This window comes from Pyxicephalus adspersus, chromosome 1, assembly GCF_032062135.1.
Source record: "Pyxicephalus adspersus chromosome 1, UCB_Pads_2.0, whole genome shotgun sequence".
Lineage (NCBI taxonomy): Eukaryota > Metazoa > Chordata > Amphibia > Anura > Pyxicephalidae > Pyxicephalus > Pyxicephalus adspersus.
In genome coordinates this window covers 117,521,096-117,542,689 of record NC_092858.1, presented here as the reverse complement: position 1 = coordinate 117,542,689, position 21,594 = coordinate 117,521,096, and the positions used below count along the sequence as shown (strand labels likewise).

At 37.2% G+C, this 21,594-nt stretch overlaps 1 protein-coding gene across 8 annotated transcripts in view; it reads right to left on the bottom strand.

Moving 5' to 3' along the window:
• LOC140340150 (C4b-binding protein alpha chain-like) overlaps window positions 1-20,100 on the bottom strand; it is a 72,263-nt gene extending 52,163 nt beyond the window's left edge. For 5 of the 8 annotated variants that reach the window (XM_072425213.1, XM_072425231.1, XM_072425222.1 and 2 more), the window contains exons 1-5: window positions 19,890-20,100; window positions 10,663-10,755; window positions 8,882-8,950; window positions 3,311-3,364; window positions 1,868-1,921 (exon numbers count right to left, since the gene is read on the bottom strand). In XM_072425213.1, the coding sequence (XP_072281314.1) occupies window positions 1,868-1,921; window positions 3,311-3,364; window positions 8,882-8,950; window positions 10,663-10,744 (259 nt within the window). In that variant the 5' untranslated portion in view covers window positions 10,745-10,755; window positions 19,890-20,100. The remainder of the gene's footprint in view (window positions 1-1,867; window positions 1,922-3,310; window positions 3,365-8,881; window positions 8,951-10,662; window positions 10,756-19,889) is intronic. The other 3 variants (XM_072425242.1, XM_072425243.1, XM_072425247.1) reach the window with 1 other exon arrangement.
• Window positions 20,101-21,594: the final 1,494 nt, after the last annotated feature.

The window sequence follows — 21,594 nt, the reverse complement described above, 5'->3', positions numbered from 1 at the left end:
AAGGAATAGGAAGTTCCAATTCAGGATTTATATTTTTTTTAAATTCTGGTAAAAAATTGTTCCCCAGAAATTGTTCCCCTTTTTTTTTTTACCAATTTTAGGAACAAGCAGCATCATTTAGGAATTTATGGTACACTGTGATTAACACAATATGGGATAACTAATTTTTGTTCATGACTTCATGACCCAAAAGGTGTTACGAAAAGCCCAAGATCATAAAACCTTTACCTATCTGAGGTAGTTCAAACATGCAAAACATATCTGAGTTATGTCAACTGAGACACACATGAAAAGTCAGGACAAAAGATTAGTTTTTTTCTATAATCATTAAAGGAATCATTTTATGTTGGTTGAATTTAAGGACTAGGATTCTCCGGTCTACAGGAATGCCACCAAACACTTTACAAACAATAAATAATAAATAGTTCTAAATGCTTAATTATCAGATGTTGAGCTGATTTTCTTAAATCACTACTCTTGATAAAAAGATGCTATGTGTGATTAATGGTGATGTTGATTGTGATAGCCAGTATTATCATGCTTCGAGTGATTGCTAGTGATAGGATGGGAGAGTGATAACCTGGAAAAGGCCTGCGAGAAGCAATTGGTATCCAAAGAAGACTAAAGCTACGTACACACTTCCAATTATTATCGTTGGAAAACCAACGACGAACGATCCTGCACGATATCTACGAACGATCGTATAGCACCGATCCTGCACATAGAGATAACGACACGATCGTTCGTAGATATTGTACACACAATAGATACGATCGTTTGAGCGATAGAGGAACTATGTGCACGACAGGAAAGTGAACGAACGTTCGTTTATTACGCATACTCAGACCATGGACGATCAACGAACGACCGTACACACGAACGATGTTCAACGATCGTCGTCCAATCCGATCCGCCGGTCCGGTCGTTCGTTTCCAACGACTTTCCTCGTTCGTCGGCGTCGTTGGTTACTTTTTTTACGAACGATTTTTGCCCAATCGATCGTTCGTCGTTCGTTTTGAACGATAAAAATTGGAAGTGTGTACGCACCTTAAGCAGCATCCTGATAATGACCAACATAATATAGGTTTGGGCTAAAGGCAAAGGACTAATGGTGAGGAAAAGACTACTTCCTTATAATTGTATTAAACTATTTGCATAAACATGACTTTGTCTTTAGGCTTCAAGTTGCTTAAAGGAAAAAAATCATATTCCAAAGATTTTGATGTTCATGATAAAAAGAAAAAAAGACATTTCAGTGGACCAATAAGACAGTGAAGAAAGATTACCATAAAAGAATAGGTAATTACTCAATTACCCATACAATTATTATTTACCATGCATTTATAACATATATTTATAATATTTAATTATTTCAATAGTATCAACATATGAATAGTTAAGTACACTTCAATGTATGACCTTTTGAGGGATCAAATAGGTCTCAACCTGTAGGGTGGAGTTGTAATTAATTCAGAATCACAACTTATTATAATGTCATATTTATGTACTGACTGACCAAGGGAAGGGCAAAACATATTTTGCGTATCTATTATACTTTACACAGTTTATGCTTTTTTGGACTTTGGGACTACCCAAGAGGCTTGAACAAATATTTATGAGTTGGGCTTCACAATATTATAAATTTTTTATAATACAGAAGAATCCTGTTCTTAATACCCCAATAATAATAATATCATTGACTGAATGAGAAAAATACTATGTATACTGTGAAATATACACAACTTGAACCAATTGAATAGACCTTTTCTTACAGTATTGTAAAGGTAAAGTGTGGGTAAAAGGTCGGTGAATCTTGGGTGAAATCATTTATAAGACCTGAATGTTTTTAATAAATCTGTTATCATACCTTTTGTGCCAGTGTTATCCTTGTCATAATTATATTGTTGTTCTTTAAAATCACCTGTGATAACAACAGAAAAAAATTAGGTATAGTAGTAATGTCAGTCAGAAAAGGTAATGCGAAGAATATTCATTTTTTACTTTAGTCCTAAAGCTGGGCCTACTTCCACAATACCACACTGCTGATGAGTACAATTTGAGAGATTTATGCATCTAAAATAAATAAATAAAAAATATTGCAAGTTATGTAGTGTGTAAATGAATAATAGAGGTAAGCTGAAATTTTGAGTTGGATCAGTCTTAAAATCCAAATTTAAATTTTTGGAGATTCTCTTATATAAAAATGATTAAAAGTAATGTGGCCACCTGTTACTGGATGATTTTCCTGCACACAGGATATAAGGAACTTGAGCTGAGATTGCTCCGAGTTTTGATACAAAATTGGAATAGCTCAAATCAAAGTTGGAATAACTAAGAACCTCTATGGAAAACTTGTAAGTTGTGAGCCCTCTTGTACTTACCCTAGAAATAGTGTGTTGGAATAATGAGAAAAAATGCTATGTATTCTGTGAAGCGCACTGTAAGGCCCTGGTAAGCACCAGTCCTCACCAGACACCAGTCCCCCAATCTAACCCCACATTCTTCACCTATAGCAAGCCCCGGCTCAGCCTCGGTAGACAGGTTGCATCTCCCAGCACTCGGTTGCCCCCAGCACTTACTGCCCAAGGGATGGTGTCTGGGGATAGGCTGGCAGCAAGCCAGGAGCCCACAGATAAAGCAATACAGAGCAGAGGTCATACACCGATTATCCGTCCACCAAACAAAGTACACAAGGGCAAGAAACAAGCAGGGTCTAGGTCACAGGGAAAGGTCGGTCAAGGCAGCAAAAACTCACAAGATCAAATACAGGCATGGTCAGCAACAGTAAATCACACAAAATCACACGAAAACACACTCCAGCACAGATTAGCCCAGCTATATGCTACAACAGGCACTGGTGACTGGGAGCAGAGAGGCTATAAAGCAGCCAATAGCAGTGCAGGACTGACATTACTCTATTGAAAATGTCAACTTTGAATAAAAAGTGGGTGAATCTTGAGTGAAAACATTCATAAGATCTCTATGTTTTTAAGTAATTCTGTCATCATACTTTTTGTTCCAATGTGGATCAGTCAAGAAATCCAACCAAATTTTAAAATTTTAGAGATTCACTTAAACATTTTAAAAGTAACTTAATAGACAGCTGAATGAAAAAATTTTGGATTCAATTTAGTTGGATCAGTCACGACATCTGACCAGATTTGGAAATAGTGAATCATGTTAAATTTTTATTTAGATATTTTGGGTGAAAAATAACTAGAATTTGTTTCTTAAACCAAGTTTAGGAACTTCTGGACACAATGTGGGCAGTCTAAATCTGATTTTTCCTTTCAACTTTATCTCATCTTACCTTTTGTGCCAATGTGATCACGATCATCATTATATTGTTGTTCTTTAAAATCACCTGTAATAACAACAACAGAATAACAAGATATCACTGATAGGTGGATTGCTACAGAATTACTTATAATTGCAGTTATGAGTGCTGAATAAACCCAAATGCCTGTAAATATACAAACAGCCCAGGCTGATATAGCGTGGGGGGGACAAAGTTGAGACCAGTTCCTTATTATTGTGGTTTTGTATGGGATGTCCAAGAAGGTCTTTTACAGTAGGCTGATGGTCAGGTGTCCAAAAATGAATAGTGTACCTTATATAGAACACAACAGTGCTACACGTAGGACTTAAAATGTAAAAATAGTATTTTTTGGTAGGGATCATTTGAAAACATTTTTTGAACTAATTCAGAATTTGAAATAAATTGGGATTTGACAGACCTATTCAAACACTTTCAGGTTTTTGGTTTTACATATTTTTATACAGTTTTGTTATTGGTATTTATTTTATTTTTTTTTATTCTCTACTATTGATTTTTCAAGAAACTGTTAAATTCATTTTGTAACAATGCAACACTAAATTTACACATAAAAGGACTAATTATGTGGATACTGAAGTTGGTCATACCGCCCCCTTAATTCCTAATCGCAGAACCTCTCAGGATACCCACGTCACACATCCCATTTCATCAATAGAGAACCCCGCAGACAAATTAAAACTAATTTTACTTCAGATGTGGTAATTGAGATACCAAGGTGTCATGTAGCATCAATCCAGCACTTTTTTGTCACTGTGTTATAATTAGGGATGAGCGAGCGAGATTATTAAATTCGATCTCATTTAAGCAAGAACGGTCTTGTGATTCGCCAAGAGGTTGTGTTCTCGCCAACCAAACAAGGGAAAACGCAGGGGACAGGAACACCCACTATTTATGATGGGAATGGTGCTGCTGGGAGTGAATCATTTGCTCCCAGGATGCACAGCAAGGCCCAGCAGCACCAATCAGCAGAGATCTCAGAATAGGTATATATACAAGGAAGGGGGAAGGGGTTAGTCACTCCATCTTGTTTTCTGTGTGAGGGCGAGAAGCAGGGATAGAAGTGCACTGTGACATGGACAGGTTAGGAGCCTTCTGCATACCTAGAAATATACAGAATGTGCAGTTAAAGTTGCTACCTCTTGCTATTTTTCAAAAAAGGTTGAAACATTTCTGTCCTACTGTACAAAAAACACATATTTTACTCTGATACCTCTTGCAAGCTATCCAAAAAGCCATTACATTTTCTGTATTTCTCTCCAAAAAATACAGAAATTTATGTTGATAGCACTTGCTATATATCCACAAAGCCAGAAACATTTCTGTATTTCTCTCAAAAAATACAGATATTTAACTGTTATAGCACTTGCTATATATCCACAAAGCCAGAAAAATGTCTCTAATTCTCTCAAAAAAATACATATATTTGAGTGTGATAGCACTTGCTATATATCTACAAAGCCAAAAACTTTCTGTATTTCTCTAAAAAAAATACAGATATTTAACTGTGATAGTACTTGCTATATATCCACAAAGCCTGAAAAATTTGTCTCCAAAAAATACAGATATTTAACTGTGATAGCACTTGCTACATATCCACAAAGCCAGAAAAAATGTCTGTATTTCTCTAAAAAAAATACAGATAATTAACTGTGATAGCACTTGCTATATATCCACAAAGCCAGAAAAATTTCTCTCCAAAAAATACAGATATTTAACTGTGATAGCACTTGCTATAGATCCACAAAGCCAGAAAAATGTTGTATTTCTCTAAAAAAAAAATACAGATAATTAACTGTGATAGCACTTGCTATATATCCCCAATACCAGAAAAATTTCTGTATTTCTCTCCAAAACATACAGATATTTAACTCTAATAGTAATTGCTTTATATCCACAAAGCCAGAAAAATGTCCGTATTTCTCTCAAAAAAATACAGATATTTAAATCTGATAGCACTTGTTATCATTCCAAAAGGTGAGAAAAATTTCTGTATTGCTCTCAAAAAATACAGATATATCATTGTTTGATACCTCTTGCTATTTACCAAAGAAGACCATTTGGTACAGGTGCATTTTTGCTCGAATAAGTTAAAGATGAGTGGTAGACACAGGGGAAGGCGTGGCATTGGGCGACCTGCCCCATCTTGCAGGGGGCATACTCCCAAGCCGCGATAGGTTTATTGGGAGAGCGGACTACAATCATACAGCCACGTTATGTGGAGAGTTTTGTGGACTGGGTCACAGGGGCCTCAAGTGCAGCTGGCTCTTCTTCTACAGCAGGCTCTTCTTCTGCAGCAGCAGCAGCCAGCAGAGCTATGACAGGAGTTAGCGTGGCTAATGTGCCTGTACCTCCAGATGACTCCCCCTTTTTGTTTGACGAGCAACCTGAGGATCTGTCATTGCGAATTTCAGAGCAGGAGGCAGACTTTGAGACCCTTGGAGAGTGTGGTCAGCAGTTGCTGGGCAAAGGTTCTGCATCAGTGGCTGCATTAGCAGATGTTGGTTTAGATGAAAATGAGGATGATGATGACCGTGATGTCACCTGGGAACCACCAGTGCATAAAAGGCAGCAGCAGATGGAAGGGGCCGCAAATCTACCTCTACCGAGTGGGCAAAAGCAGGGGAACAGTCAGACGATGTGACCGTGGGGGAGATAGAGCTGGAGCAGATGCAGGGCACCCAGCAGACGCAGAGGCAGGCAAAGAAAAAGCGCAGGTGGTTGCACACACCTCTCCAGTGTGAAGCTATTTCACGCTGAAAGACAATGACGGGTGTGTAGAAATCTGCATCCTGTGACACAGGCAGATTCACAGAGAACAGGCAGGATCACATTTGGGTACAACATCCCCGCTTTCCCACATGTGCAAGAACCACAAACCAAAGTGGGAACAGTACTTGCATTCTCTTAAAGGAGGTGCAACCACGTCATTGTCTCTTCTTCTACATCCATTGACTCCTTCTCCACCTCCAACTATCATTGCTTCTACATCTCAGGAGGTTGTTGCCAGCCAGACTTCCAGCTGCAAGGAAATATCAGCTTCTGGCCGCAGGTTTTGTGGCATCAGACGACGTTTGTCGCCACAAGATGGGTACTCCAGTGACCCCTTCAGCTCCCCTAGCTCCCAGTCCATTCAGCTCACTCTACCAGAGTTCTGCATCAGGCTTTGGGCCCAGCCAACAAAGGAGTCATTGAACTCAATTCACATCTAGCCAAACTATAGGCCTTGCAGCTACTGCCATATAGAATTGTGGACACGGCTCCCTTCTGTGACCTCATGGCCTGTGCCGAGCGGCGATGGAATATACCAAGCAGGCATTACTTCTCTTGCACAGCTGTACCAGTTTACATGCACATGTAATGGGTAACCTCTCCTGGGCATTGGCATTCTCTGTGTCTAGCCAAATCCACATCACCATGGACAGCTGGACAACCAGGCACAGAGTGGGACGCTATCTGTTCTTCAACGCTCACTGGTTGACCTTGCATAGCTCAGTGGGCGGTAGTCTGCAAGAGGCAGTGCAGTACCTGGTACCCCCGTCGAGGGGTGTGCTGGGAAAGCATGGGCCAACCCAGTCCTCACCTTTCTCAGCAGCTGACCCTATACTTCATTTCTTCTACTGGCAAACCCTCTCTTTTCGACACTCAACCTGAAAGGCCAGCAGCAGCGGAGGACAGTGTAGTTAAGCAGGCACACCACCACGGCTCTCTCAAGCACACGTGTGGCCAGGCAGTGCTGAAACTGGTGTCCTTGGGGGAGAAAAGTCACACTGCCAGAGAACTCTTGTCCGCTTTGCACAGAGAGGTTGGGGCTTGGCTGACCCCCTCCCGGCTCACAACAGGCAACGTAGTGTGCAACAACAGGGCCGAACTTGTAGCCCCGCTGCGTATGGGCCGCATAACATATGTGTCCTGCTTTGCCCGCGGACTGAACCTGGTGTTGCAGAAATTCCTCCGCACGTACCCAGGACTGCGGGACTTACTGAGACCGCATCTGCAGCCATGTCAGCTGATCCCCTACTGCCGCCGCGGCGCCTAGCAAGATCCAGCACACACAGAGTCTGCCACCACATAGACTCATTTGTGACACTGTGACTAGATTGAACTCCACCCTGCACATGCCTCAGTGTTTGTGTGAGCAAACGCTAGCCATCCGCCATTATTTGGTCAGCGTGGTGCATTGAGGCAGCGGTGCCCATGGTACAGCCACAAAGCTGAGCTATTTTAGCAGTGACCAGTGGCTGCAGATGGAGACGCTATGCAAGGTACTGGCCCCCTTTGAGCAGCTGCCCCTGAACTTCATGCATTTTCTTATATCCCGGTGGGCTTTCTAAGGCCACTATCAGGGGGAGGAAACACTTGTACAACTTTATTTGCATTTTACCAAGTTAAAGCTAGCAGATTAAAAAAGGCAGTTCCCTACACAGCAATGTCTCCAATAGCTACAGCTTCTACACTGTCCATATTTCTCTTTTGTCCGTTCATTCACAACAGCAACAATAAGGGGTAGGGGGCAGACAAGATGGACAGAGTGGGCATCAAGAGGGCGGGGTAGGGAGGACTCTGAATGTGCAAATAGGTGAGAGAATGAGACCCACACCCCCCCCTACTCTGTTGCCAGGTCTGGGGGTATGGGTGAAGTGCAGGCCTCCATAGGAGAGAGCAGCAGCAGATGCAGAGTCTGAGGAGTCTGACACCTGCCCAGTACCCAGCTCTAGATGCCAGTTACCAATGTCGTCCGAACTCCATCTCAGGGCCCACCGCCTCCTCCTTCTGCTGTTGCTGCTGCCACTTGTCAGTACTATATTAACTAAAGTTGTACACTTCTGGTTGGCATTGGCGATGCACTACACCCTGATGACAGCTTACCAGAGGCAACACATTGCTACTACTCTCGCTGACCCATGCTCTGTCTCTTGTCCGCCATCCATTTACCTAATGTCACTGCACTACTCGTCACCAACTTTATGGGTGTCGTTCCTGACACATGTCATCTAGGTCATGATGCCAGCTAGCAATTATTATTATTATTATTATTATTATTATTATTAATAATAAACAGGATTTTTATAGCATAAACAAACTATGCAACTATGTACATTTAATAGGGGTACATACACTAAATTGCAATGGGTTTTCCTGCTGTTTTGAGGGTAGAGACTGTTGCTAGTGGGTTGAGTTCACCCTTTCTCAATGTCCTAATGTTTATGCTGCCTTCTGGATGCTGTCAATCATGCCAAAATCCTATTTGCCTGCTGTCACTTTGCCTGCCTATTTCTGGAAAACCACAAAGTCTTTTGGAACTTTTTTCCGTGTTGCCACTGTTCTCCTACACTTACCTAGCACATTTGGTGTCTCTAACATGTAAAGGGGCTCAAGGGGCTTTGCTATTAATGTTTAAAGTCGGCCTATTGACTTTAATGGAATTTGCAAAATTATTCACCAAAATTTCACGAAGTTACTTCCCATCGGAAGTTCAAGGAAATTTTTGCTAGACTGTCAAGAGACCTTCTCGCTCATCCTTAGTTACATTATGTACATACTTACTTGTGCTAAATTTCAATGGACTCCCTGTAGTTACTTGATACATCAAAACATAATCTGGTGCTGCTGGTACTGTATAACAAATAAAGTGAACACTGCTTACTTGATTTCAGAAAAACATCCAAAAAAAATCATACACTTCATTGGGTAATATTTTTTTTTTATTTATTTGGAAAAAAAAATGAAAATAGTAAAATATTAGTACAGTATTGTTCCCAGTAAACAACCACTATTTCACACTATGCATAGTGTCCGTTATTGCATGCTTGTTTAGGTTTACTAATTCTGTACAGGTCCCTGTTAAGTTGTTGGCATTTAGATCAGCGTACTTGATATTCAGAATGAAGAACACCTTAACCTATTACATTGGTGTAAAATGCACTATTGAAAACTGTGTTTTTTACTGCTGAACAGCATTACCAATAGTGATGACTGAACTTGCCCAAGTTTGGTTCACAACAGGTTACAAGTAATGCTCAGAAACTTCTCTGCAAACCCATGCTGACAAAGGCCACCTTTCACGTAGTTAGTAAATGGTCAAGTGCTGATCTGCCAATATAAAAAGGAGGCACTGTTTTCATTGGCCAGTAGTTGTTAGGAGTGCTACCTACCCTGAAAAACCACCAGCCAATAGGAATGCTGGTCACTATGTACATTAGCAAACTGGTTACTGGTTGGTTTCAAACATACTCAGCAGGAAGAGTTTTCATAGGCTGCTGGTTGTTAGACAAGGTTTACACAAAGCAAGAATAAAGTTGGACATAAACATTCCAATCTGAAAGTATCCTTTAGATAAAACAGAACTAAGTAATAGAAGTTATTTCTAAACAAATCAATACCATTTATATGTATTCAGGCTTATGTATTAAATAGCACAACTTTTAGTAGCTTTTTTTTGTTTTAGTTTTGGATAAAATAGGAGTAGGCTAAACACCCGACAGTTTTTTTTTCTATTTGTTTATTAGAATGTCATTTCCCCTGACTTCCTATCTTTGATATACAACAGGAAATTAGATTTATTCTCAAAGTGATTTCTTTTTAAGTGGGTAACTAACTATTTCCCCAGAAACATGTTTTTTCCATTAACCAAATATGAACAATTACTATCTCCAAAATGCAGAACATTTTTGCAATGTAAGCATACAAGATAATTGTTTTGCAATATTTTTGTTTTTTTACTAGAAGATACTTGTTGCTTATTTACACAAATGAGCTAAATAAATGTATGTTACATTACATGTTAATGTGTGTCGTGGTAAGCAACCTATTAATTTATATGTGGTGCCAGTTAACCAAAAATGTGAATGTAGTGCATCACGATACAATGGAATTCTTTTTTTAAAGGAGTTTAGGGTGTTCACATACTACATGTACTACAATGCGGTGCATTACTCCTATGCATGGTAACATGCATTACACTCATTGGTTATCCATCCAGTCACGTGCAAGCCAAAATCCTGTTTTCTTTTTTTTAGCATTTTCTTGCATATGATTGAATAATTTTAACAAAGTGAAATTTGCCTCATTTACTAAGCTAAGTGGTTATTTTCCGTGCAAGGTGATAATTCAGTATGCTAAAAAAAATAGGCTAGTGAGTGTAATGAATGTTAGAATGCAATATTGTAATGCATACATTAAAAAGATTTATTTTAAAAAATTAGATTTTTAAAAATTACCTACTAGGGAGTTTAAAGCACAATGCATATTTGACACATATTAAGGCTGTACAGGCATGACAATAACTTAAGTTTATTATTATATAAAAAAAAAAAATAATAATTTACCATGAACTTGTGAGGTGGTGAAGCTTGTCAGATATGAAAAAAGAAGGAACGTAGAATATATTCTGATAAAGAGTGGCCACATCTTTGGTAATCCTGAAAGATCATGATTCTTATTACTATTGAAAAATATAAGCAATGTTGTATTCACAGTTTAATTAATATTACCAGTAATAGTAAAATTACTGAAAACAAACAGATAATGAGACCGAAAGGTTTGCATGTATTGGTGCCAACAGTAGTTCTGAATATCCAGAGCAGTGCACTTCAGTTTTCTATGTAACTGTCCATATTTTTTACATTGCCATCATACACATCTACTTTATTGCTAATAAAAAGATACACTTTATAGCAGCTATGTAATCATAAATACATTAGGTGTGTCGGCTCTGCTCATCAGTAGTAACGGAATAAGAGAAATATCAGATCCCATTTCATGACAATATAAAAACTAGATACACAAAGATACATATATAACACATATTGCAGGTAAAACAGCTCCCATATATGTGTTCCCCCTGACTATTTGCCATAGAACAGCTTTATCTCTAGTGTTCTATCTTTTAACATACCAAAAGTTTTTAGGTGTAATCAAAGGTTCTTAAAAAAGAAAAAGGACCAGGTGATCAAACCACCATGACATTTTCATTCTTAACTGTTCTTCAGCATGCTATCCTGTATGTCAGTGGATATGGTCCAGTATACTAATATTACATTTGTATGTAAAAGAGGCAACTATTAAGTGGCTTTTATATTACATTTGAACATACACTGTGTCAGGTTTCTAAGAAGTTCAAAGGGTGTATAGTAGGGCATATATTGTATACTCAGCAGGAACTAATACAACAGCAACTAAGAAGACCTGGTAGTAGTTTGGTGTTGGTAGCAAAACCCTTTACTGTTCTCTTTACCTGTTCAGCGGTCTGCATTGAATTACAAAGTGAGTAACATAAGGGAACAGCAATAAAAAAAACCTGGTGCAAAGGAGCAACACAACAATAGAAAAACACAAAGTTAATGTTGAAAATACAGCACAATTTAGCAAAAACAATGGTAAAAAAATAGAAAAAAAAAAGGGTAATAAAACATACCAGTTACCTGTAGTAATAAACAAGACATAACACTTTGAGGCTAAAGGAAAAATATCCCAGAAGATAACATATGTGTTATTAGCACTCAAGAATACAAATCTATCTAATTTGTCCATCACTTGCAAATCAAATCCAGTAAAAAAGAGAATTGTAACATCTCATGTAAAACCTTTACACCAAAAGTGTAATGAAACCAAAAAAACTAAACTATGGGGTAAGAAGAAGGAAACCAGTCAAATGAGGGTTAATTTGGTAGCAAGAAAATACAAAGGAGGAACATCCAAGCTGCCTAGGATGATATATTGAAATAGTAGGCATTATAATCCTCCCATATCTAACTGATTTTAACTAGCCTATCTTGGATAAGCTGTATTGGGGGCAAAGTCAGTTTTCATTTGTTTGCAATAGGGTAAAGGCTGCCAGAAGTATATGAGAAGATAACTTGTGTGTCAGTGGAGGCAGACTAGATACTAAGTGGGTTAGTGGGTCCAGAGAAACCGAATATGTTTTACTTCAAACAAGCTCTTTATTTGGGACACTGTAGAAGCAGACAATACCAGAAGATATGCTCTAGTATATCTTTGTATGCACCACACAACCAACAACATGGACTGGAGCTGGTAAAAAGATGATAGAAGGGTGTAGTGCCAGTGAAATACAATTGTATACTCTATATACATTCTCCTTATATGCATTACAAATAGGGCTCCATCGAACTTTTTGGCAAATTGCTGAACTATCTCTTTCTCACATTCTAATATTCTCTCCCATACCATCTTGTTGAAAAACTTAGCCGTAAGCAATCAGCTGGCACCATACAGTAGTTCATAAACAGAGGAGGGGAGGCTATTGGAGTAAGGGCCTTCCCTGCAGATTGTTTAAAAGGTGTGAGGTCAGAAAACCTAGAGGAAGAGCGATGCAACATTGCAAAATATTGTAGGTGAATAGGTGTAAATAAAAGGAAGAATAAGGTGGATAATATTTATTCCTCAGCTAAGAATAAAACTTTTAAATATATTTATTGAGATTAGCTATATTTATTGAAGAAACATAGGTGGATAGTTTTGCTAAACAAAGCATCAGGGACAACTTATTAAGTAACCAAAACCGAAAGAGGAATTTACCAAAAACAAATTCTCTTTATACTGCACCAAAGTTTACAGCTGAACAATACGGCATCGCTACACATTTTGAAAAGCAATTCACAGTTCCATGTTTATCGAAGATAGCAAGGGTGTTGTTAATCAGTTATTCAGTTTAGCTTGGTAGTGTTGGTTGAATATCTCAATATTCGATTCAACAGCTATTCGATCCAATAGGGGGATAATGTTCAGGACTCCTGTGTTTCTCTATCCAAGAACACAGGAGTCCTGTGTTTCTGGATAGAGGAACTTTATCCAGGAATAGGGATAGTGCTCCCTGAAAGCTTTCCTAAGCTAGTCAGAGAGCACTAGAGGTTTTGAATGGGGAGACTTGTCCCATTTAACCTCTAGTGCCGCGGATCGCACACTGTTCTCAATGAATGCGACCGCGGCTGCATTAATTGAAAGATCCCCAACACTAGAGGTTAATTAACCTCTAGTGCCGTGGATTGCACACTGTTCCCAATGAATGCGACCGTGGCTGCATTCATTGAGAGGATTCCCAGGGTAGTCTCCCCATTCATGCACTTCTAGTACTCTGTGATTGGCTGGGGAAAAGAAAATCCTGATGACGCTTGAGCCAATCCTGATGACGCTCAGCCAATCGCAGAGCACTAGAATTGATGAATGGGGAGACTTGTCCCCATTAAACCTCCAGTGCCTGAGGATCCTACACTGACAGGATGATTCCCACAGCTGTGCAGCCATGGGATTCATCCTGTCATTGTGGGATAACCTGTAAAAAAAGTTAGTTACACAAATCACACACATTCAGTAAATTACTTTAACATTAATTTTTTTTTTAACAAATTTTTTCACAGACCAATTTGTGCTGCCGAATCCCATGTTTTTCAGGTCAGGTCTATCCGTCAAGAGCTAAGATGTAAAATTTACAAAATATGACTATAGAAACATGGGTGGCCAGGGAACCATAGCAGATTTGGACTGGCTAGTAGGGAGGTACTTATGTAGAGGTGGTTACCTCTATGTAGATCTGCAGAAAATGTTGAAATTCTATTATCCTATAAGGTACCATGTGCCATCTCAGCACAGTCTTATAATTAGTTTCTATTAAAGAAATCCCAAGATATGTCCAGATCAGATTTTCAGAAACATTTATAGGAAAATTAATGTGATGTAGATGATAGGGTGGAATATAAAATTGATATTAGCCCTTTAAATGCATGAAGTAATTTACAAAAGGGGTTACTCTCAAAAGGGGTAAAATAATATGGTGATGAGTCTAACATTCCTTAAATTGGTCTGGATGCATACTAGGGGGAAATTGAGAATTGCTCCCAAGATGTGTCAGTTAAACATGGTGGGAGCATAGGTTTTTTCTATACCATAGCAATGGGAGTAGGATAGTGCCAGAAAGAGAAAGAGGGGGTGGGGGGTCTAAGATTGAGAAATGTCAACATAATTGCTTTCAAGATGGAGGTACAGGAGAAGGCCTCCACTTCAACCCACTTTGGCCAAAAATCAGGAAGAGTGCATTGAGTCATCTGAGGTTGGGAACCCCTAAGCACCCTAAAGTCCTATCAGGGTGATGTTGCAGATTCTTTTATCTCCCCACATTAAGGAAAGAATCTTGGTTTGGAGACTCAATATTATTTTGAGATCAAAGTTAATGAATGAGATCAATTTATTGTTGTATATATCTATTTAATATTTACTGGATTTAAATAACACTTATGAACACTTTTGTCAAAGCCATCTAGACTTGAGGCACTATTATTTTTAAGATGTTTGAGTACACCAAAAGCTGTACTACAAACCAGAAACCGAAAATTGGTGTCTGTATTGTGCACTTTTCCAACTTGAATAAGTTCCTTGTTATACCCAACCCCCACACCCAGTCATTCAGTGATCTGTTACTTATCTGCCTGCCACTAGAACCTGCTGAACACTAGAATCTATGTCATAGAGCTACCTGCTTGGGTAACAGGTACACTTGGCTACCGATTATTTATGCTAGTTACTGAAATATTTTGACTATTAGTTGAATCTGTATTATGCTAATATCTTCATGTATATATGCCTGTTGATGATAACATCTGCCTATCCTTGATATCTAACTATAGTTGGTAATATCTGCAGGTCATTGATATCTGCCTCATCATTGGAAATGTATTTGTCATTGGTAATACCTGAATATTATTTGAAACGTCTTAATATTTTCCCATATGTAAATTATAAATTCCGGTTAGCAAAATCTGCCTTTATATACAGCTCAAAATCTCTATTAATCTTAAGGTAGAGCTCCACATGTCAGCAATCAATGCAGTCCGCCAATCTCATTTAGCAAAGTGATTCAAGACTCTTTTTTTTTTTCAAAGTTTTAATGAAATTTTCAAATGAAATAAACAAGAACATTAGACTACAAATGTGCATAGAATAACAGGAAAAGAAAAAAAAAAAAGATAGATACAAAATAAAAAGGAGGGAGGGGCAAAAAGGGTTCAAAACAAAAGAAGAAGAACCAGAAACTAGACATCAGTAGAATAAACATATGAGGTCAAACATAGTTTAACACCTCTTAGGTTACAAAATAAAAGCAAAAAAGCTAAATAAAGCAAGCGATAAAGTCGTATTCTAATGTAGACCATAACAAATATAATACAAATAAGTACAAAAATAGAGTTATTCACAGATTTGAAACTTGTGAGGTATACAGGCATATCAAGTTTAGAGTGCGATCATGACGGCTGGCAGGTGGCGGTACCTTTTAATCGTTCACCCCCTTTGTAAACATTTTAAATTTAAATTGGAATAGGAAGGAGTTAAGGGTAACACAGGGGAGGGGGAGGGAAGGGACAGGGTTTCCTGCTAGAATTATACATAATTATAATCCAAACATGGGTCCCATGTGTTGTAGAACTTGTTAGGTTGTTTTTAAGAGTACAGGTTAATTTTTCATTACCATTATCCAGTTAAGTTTGTTTTTTTGGGAACTTAAGGGGAATAATAGAAGCTTTCCAGTAACAAGCACTAGTAATCCGAGCAGCTAACAGGATATATTTAATTGGTCTAGTTAACTGTTTTGAGGATATATCCTCTAATTGTGAAGAAAGAGCACTCTCTAGTTTCCTTGGAACATTGACCGAGCGTATTAGGTTGAAAATGCGGATCCAAAATCTCTGAACTTCACATACAAAATTTAGGACACATTGAGGAAGAATTGGGTATCTGATACAAGTTTTAATAGAACCATAAAGCTGAGCACAATGTATGGTAACTGGAGAATAGAAGCATGTTTTGGCAGCTTTGGGACGCATTGGCACATTATGGTAAGGAGATGAAGGTTGGTGACACTAGGTACACTAGAAAATTAGGACACAGAGGGAACTATGAGGCTATTATGCAATATTGAACACTAGTTTTAGTTGACTAATACAAAGGGCCTGATTTAACAATGCTCTCCAAGACTGGAGAGCATACTGTTTTATGTTATGTTAACTTAACAGCATAGCAGAGTGTGGTATTAACCTAACAAAACAAAATAAATTTACATCAAAGTGTGGTAAAACTCTTTTAACTGATTAATGTATAAAATACAATACTATATGTAATTGGTTGGAATTGTGTACATTTTTTGTACCACCTTCTCTGTATGCAATGTGAATGACACCATTTTCAGGAAATAAATTAGCACAGCACTTGTAAGCTTGTTTCTGATTCATTACAATCATATTATTATTTTTGACTGACTTCCCACATGTTAGAACAGCTGAGATTTAAGAAATAGATAACATTGTCTTCACATCTATAATTATGTCATGTGCAGTTGTTAAGAATAAGCTTGAATGCTACCAGATGAAAAAAAAATATTTTATAAAATTTTTCCTTTTTTTATCTTTACAAACATTTAAAATACAAGAGTGCAGAAACAACCGGCCAGAACTAATAAGGTATCAAGTCAAACAAATGTGTATTTATCAAACAGATATACATACTGTAAGTTGTTATATAGTTACATAGTAGGTGAGATTAAAAAAAGACATAAGACCATCAAGTTCAACCACTAGGGAAATAAACATATCCCAGGTATAAAACCCTATAAGGCATATAAAACCCTATAAGGTCCAGAGGAAGGCAATTAAAAAACCCTTGTACAATTTGCTCCAACAAGAGAAAAAAATCCTTTCCTGATTCTTTAAGTCAATCGGATGATCCCTGGATCAACAGTCAGTGTTATTTTTACTTTAAAGCCTTGATACCCAGTTATATTCTGTGCTTCTAGAACAGCATCCAGCTTTTTCTTAAAACAATATATAGTAGTTGCTGAATCAGACACATTTTCACAGACTTTACAGTGAAGAATCCCTTCCTTATCTGGAGCTTAAACCTCTTTTCCTCCAGACGCAAAGGCCCTGATTCACTAAGCAAAATCGGAGGCTTGGTCGCGCATTCATATTTGCAATCCTAAATCACGGTACAAAATCGGAAGCCGTCGCGCAATTCACCAACTAAATTTCAGGCGCTGGCGTATTCCCATGGAAGTTAGTAACAGAAATGATCTCGCTGCTGGAGCCGCGCATCCCTGGCAGTTTTAAACTGGCGAGCTTGCATTAAAAGTCACTGTTACCCTAAAAAAGCATTCTTTCTAATGGCACACAAATGTTCACAAATGTTCAAATGTTTAAAACATCTATATGCGCTAAGAAAAAAGCATATTTTAAAATGACCTATTTCTTTCCTGTCGGGCAGGAATTAACTGAGTTCAGCTCCTCTACATAGGCGCCTATCTAAACGCTTATGATGCCTGAACAGAGGAGCCGCCTGGGGGTAAATCTTGCGATTTTCTGCGTCATTTTTCCAAAAAAAGTCACAGGCACACACACGTTCTTGTTTGCTTCTTATAGATATTTATGTATATGTGTGTGTATATATATATATATATATATATAATTGTGTGATGACATATTTGAAAGTGCTACTTATTATATATCCAGCTTGATAGAAATTAGTTTGCAGTGTTGCAACCAAAAAAAAAAGTAGCGAGAAGTGCAACAAATGTAACTATAAATGAAGCAAGTTTGTTATTGAGTAGAATGTAACATAAAAAAGTAGCACTTACAAAAAGAAACATCAAGCATTCAAGATGCAAACTGACCTGTAAAATGGACTGGAGATGCACACAGAACAGGGCACAGGTGTGCGCTAATCAATTGCTATCACCTCACCATTGACTGTAACATCTCCCTCTGAGTCGCGCAGCTGAAAATTAATTGCCCTAATTGGCGTATTCAAGATCTTTGCTCATTTTTGCAGGAAACCAGCAGGCGAGTTCACTAGAACTCGGGCCCGAATCGCACTAGTAGGGTTTGCTGACCGGCGCGTACGCACGCGCGTTGAGCGTACGCGCATTTCATTGATGAATCAGGCACCTAGTGTTTAGTGTTTGGGTGACTTTTTTAAGAATACAGTTACTGGATCGCATAATTTAACTTTTCTTTGTAATGTATGCTTGCATCCTTTAAATTTGTAGTTTACCATCTAATCTCTTCAGCCTTGGACCTGGTATATTACCTTCCAGGACCATACATATTTTATTTTTTCTCTTTGGTAGGTAGACATTATAAATTATGCAGTTTCAACATTGACATATACCTATTACATTTTTATCATACAGACTGTAGTTTTACAAAAAAACTATTGTGAAAGGGCCTATTAATAAAATCCATTGGGGTTGCATTGATGTCTGCAAAGTTTGCTACAATATATGAAAAAATACAGAAACAATTTTTCAAATAATAGGATGCACAAAAGACAATAAATAAAGTTTAAACAGAGGAAATGTTGTATTCCAAATCTGTGCTATGCAAGGATTCTTTCAACTATCAATAAATTAATAACATAAACCTCCCAAAAAAATTTCCAGGTGTTGAGGAAAATATTTCTATTAGTTTCTAAATGGGGAGCATAAACAAAAATCAATGGGCCCCTCAGCAAAACTTAAGATGGAACTTCCTGCACAAATAAAAAAAATAAAAGAGAAAACTCAAGATAGGAGCAGCATAGATATTGACATATCCAAATGGAGAATGTACAATATGTGCTTATCTATATATATATATATATATATATATATATAAATATTCTGATGGTTGGGACATACATGTCTCACTGATCTGTTGTCAATGGCTAGCTTGGACTATATTTCAAAAAAATATTGATAGATATTTTGTGTTCCATGTATTTATGATATTCATGATGGTACAGCTCCAACTGGTATCCAGCCTTGGAATTGAAAGACACAGTATTACATTTTGCTTAGATACATTACCAGCAGGTATGAGCTGGTAATTTGGAAATTTGGTAGTAAAATTATAATTATCTTTAGGCAAGTCTTTTATTGGTTGTTAGCAAATTTTACCAATGCTTGTGCTGAATGTAAAACTTTGAAAATATTTTTGAATGTAAGTGATTCCCTTAATTGGTTAGCTATGAATTTAAACATGCAAGTATTTTTAAGTTCTGCACAAATCTCTATATTTGCAAGAAAATGTATTCTACATCATAAATCATTATGCTTTATGAATCATGATACATCTTGTATCATGATTCCTGATGTAAAAGTCTACCTTTACAAAATTGTTAATTGAAAATGACAGCTGCGATTTACAGGATGTTTAATAGAATACATGTATTTCTTTGTAAAAGCTCACCATATACTTAACAATCTTACTGTACAATCTTCTACCCACAACTATGTATTGCAAGGTCCTGCATGCTATGATAAAATCAGATTGCCTAGTTTAGGTGGGTACTCATATTACATAGTTTGGGTATGTCTATATTTGATTATACAGAGACTCTAGATCAGATTGTAACCTGTATAGTGGTTTTAAAGAAAAAAAAATCATACCAGTATTGTTACATACTAGTATACCAGAAAATACTATTAAATAACTGACTATACTGAACCATATGGAAAATGCATTTGTACAATATATACATTTGATTTTGTTGGAATAAAAAAAATATAACTCACTTTGTGGTCACACGTTTCACCCTCCTTAAAATGTTCCTCCTCTTCTTCACAGTTGTAGCCTCTGCAGAGTGTGGATTATGTGGCTATTGTATACATGATATGTAGCTGTAAAAGTATAAAAGAAAAAATACAAAATATAAAGTTATTCACTAATGTGTTTGAGAAGCTGAATATGGTCTGTGATCAGTAAACCACTTCATAGGATGATGGAAACAGGCAGTATTTATACAGTTTGGCCAAGCAAAGAATAGGAGGCTGTATTACGGTAATTCTTTGTAAACAAGCTGATGATGAAATCTACATATTTTTAAACCTTATTTAAACATTCCACAATATGCTAATACTTCTTCCTCCACAGTTCTTTGGAAAGACATTGTTCATTAACCAGTGTAATCTTGATTTGTTCAATGAGATAGTGAAAGTGTCAAATTTATTTAAGACCATACTTGCACAATCAGTTCTAGTTAAAAGAGAAAAAAAAAGTTTCTCATTGCTTTCAGGGCAATGTTTCATGGACAGACAAACAAAAGTTGAATTGTTTTTTACATATATGCAAAAAGGTATAGTGTGGTGGAAGTAGTCTAATATTTAATAATTTAGGGCCGCAATGATATCTGCAGTGGGCCCCTCGGCAAAATGGAACCTCCTGCACAAATAAAAAAATAAAAGGGAAGACTTTTGAGTTTAAGATTTCTCTGAAGAGTTTTTTTTTTGCATATTTGACAATATTTAATAATTAAAAATAACTTCTACTGATTTAAATGAACAAATTATTATCTCAGCTTGAAGCATTATTATTATTCTAAACCAATACAATTGTCTTTGTTTTATTTACACACAGTATAACCAGTATCATTGGATGAATTAATTGCATCTGCTTTGGAGAACTGTTGGCAATATTAATTAACTTTTTCTGATCACTTGTGAAAAACTTGAGAACAGGAAGAAAGAAGAAAAGCCAGGGTATTTGTTTAATGTGGCAATGTATTTGAAAATCGTGTACAAATTTGTTGCTGATTTTAGGAATATACATAATATAAAAAAATAAAATAAATAAATATAAAAAAAAAAATATATTGTTCAGCATACAAACACAAATAAGGTCAACCTCCTTTTGACCTGGTAGCTGGACACAACATCTCTGAATATATAAAGGTAATTTTACAGTTTATGTCCCGATGCGTTTCGCCTCCGAGGGCTTCTTCAGGGGACTTTGCAAAAGTTTGTTTTTGTTTGCTGAACAATATGAATTTTGTTTTATATTATGTATATTCCTGAAATCAGGAACAAATTTGTACACGATTTTCAAATACATTGCCACATTAAACAAATACCCTGGCTTTTGTTCTTTCTTCCTGTTCTCACATTGACTAACATCAGAGTATGTGGCCCATCTCGACCAATGGAATTTTGTTAGCAAACTTTTTCCTCTTTTCCGGTGCTAATCATCTTCGCAATCACCCCAGTCCACACCTACTTTTTGTGGATTGCAACAACTATGGATATTCTACGACCTGAATGGGACAACTTTTTGTCCAGTATCGAAGATAAATGTTAAGCTGATAAACATATAGAACTGGAAAATGACATTCTCATCATGAAATTCAAGCACCTGTTGGAGAAAAAATCCCTACTTACCTGGCATACATAATTGAGAAATGCAAGCCTTACGGCCTTCGGATACAGATCTTTCCTAATGTAAGGA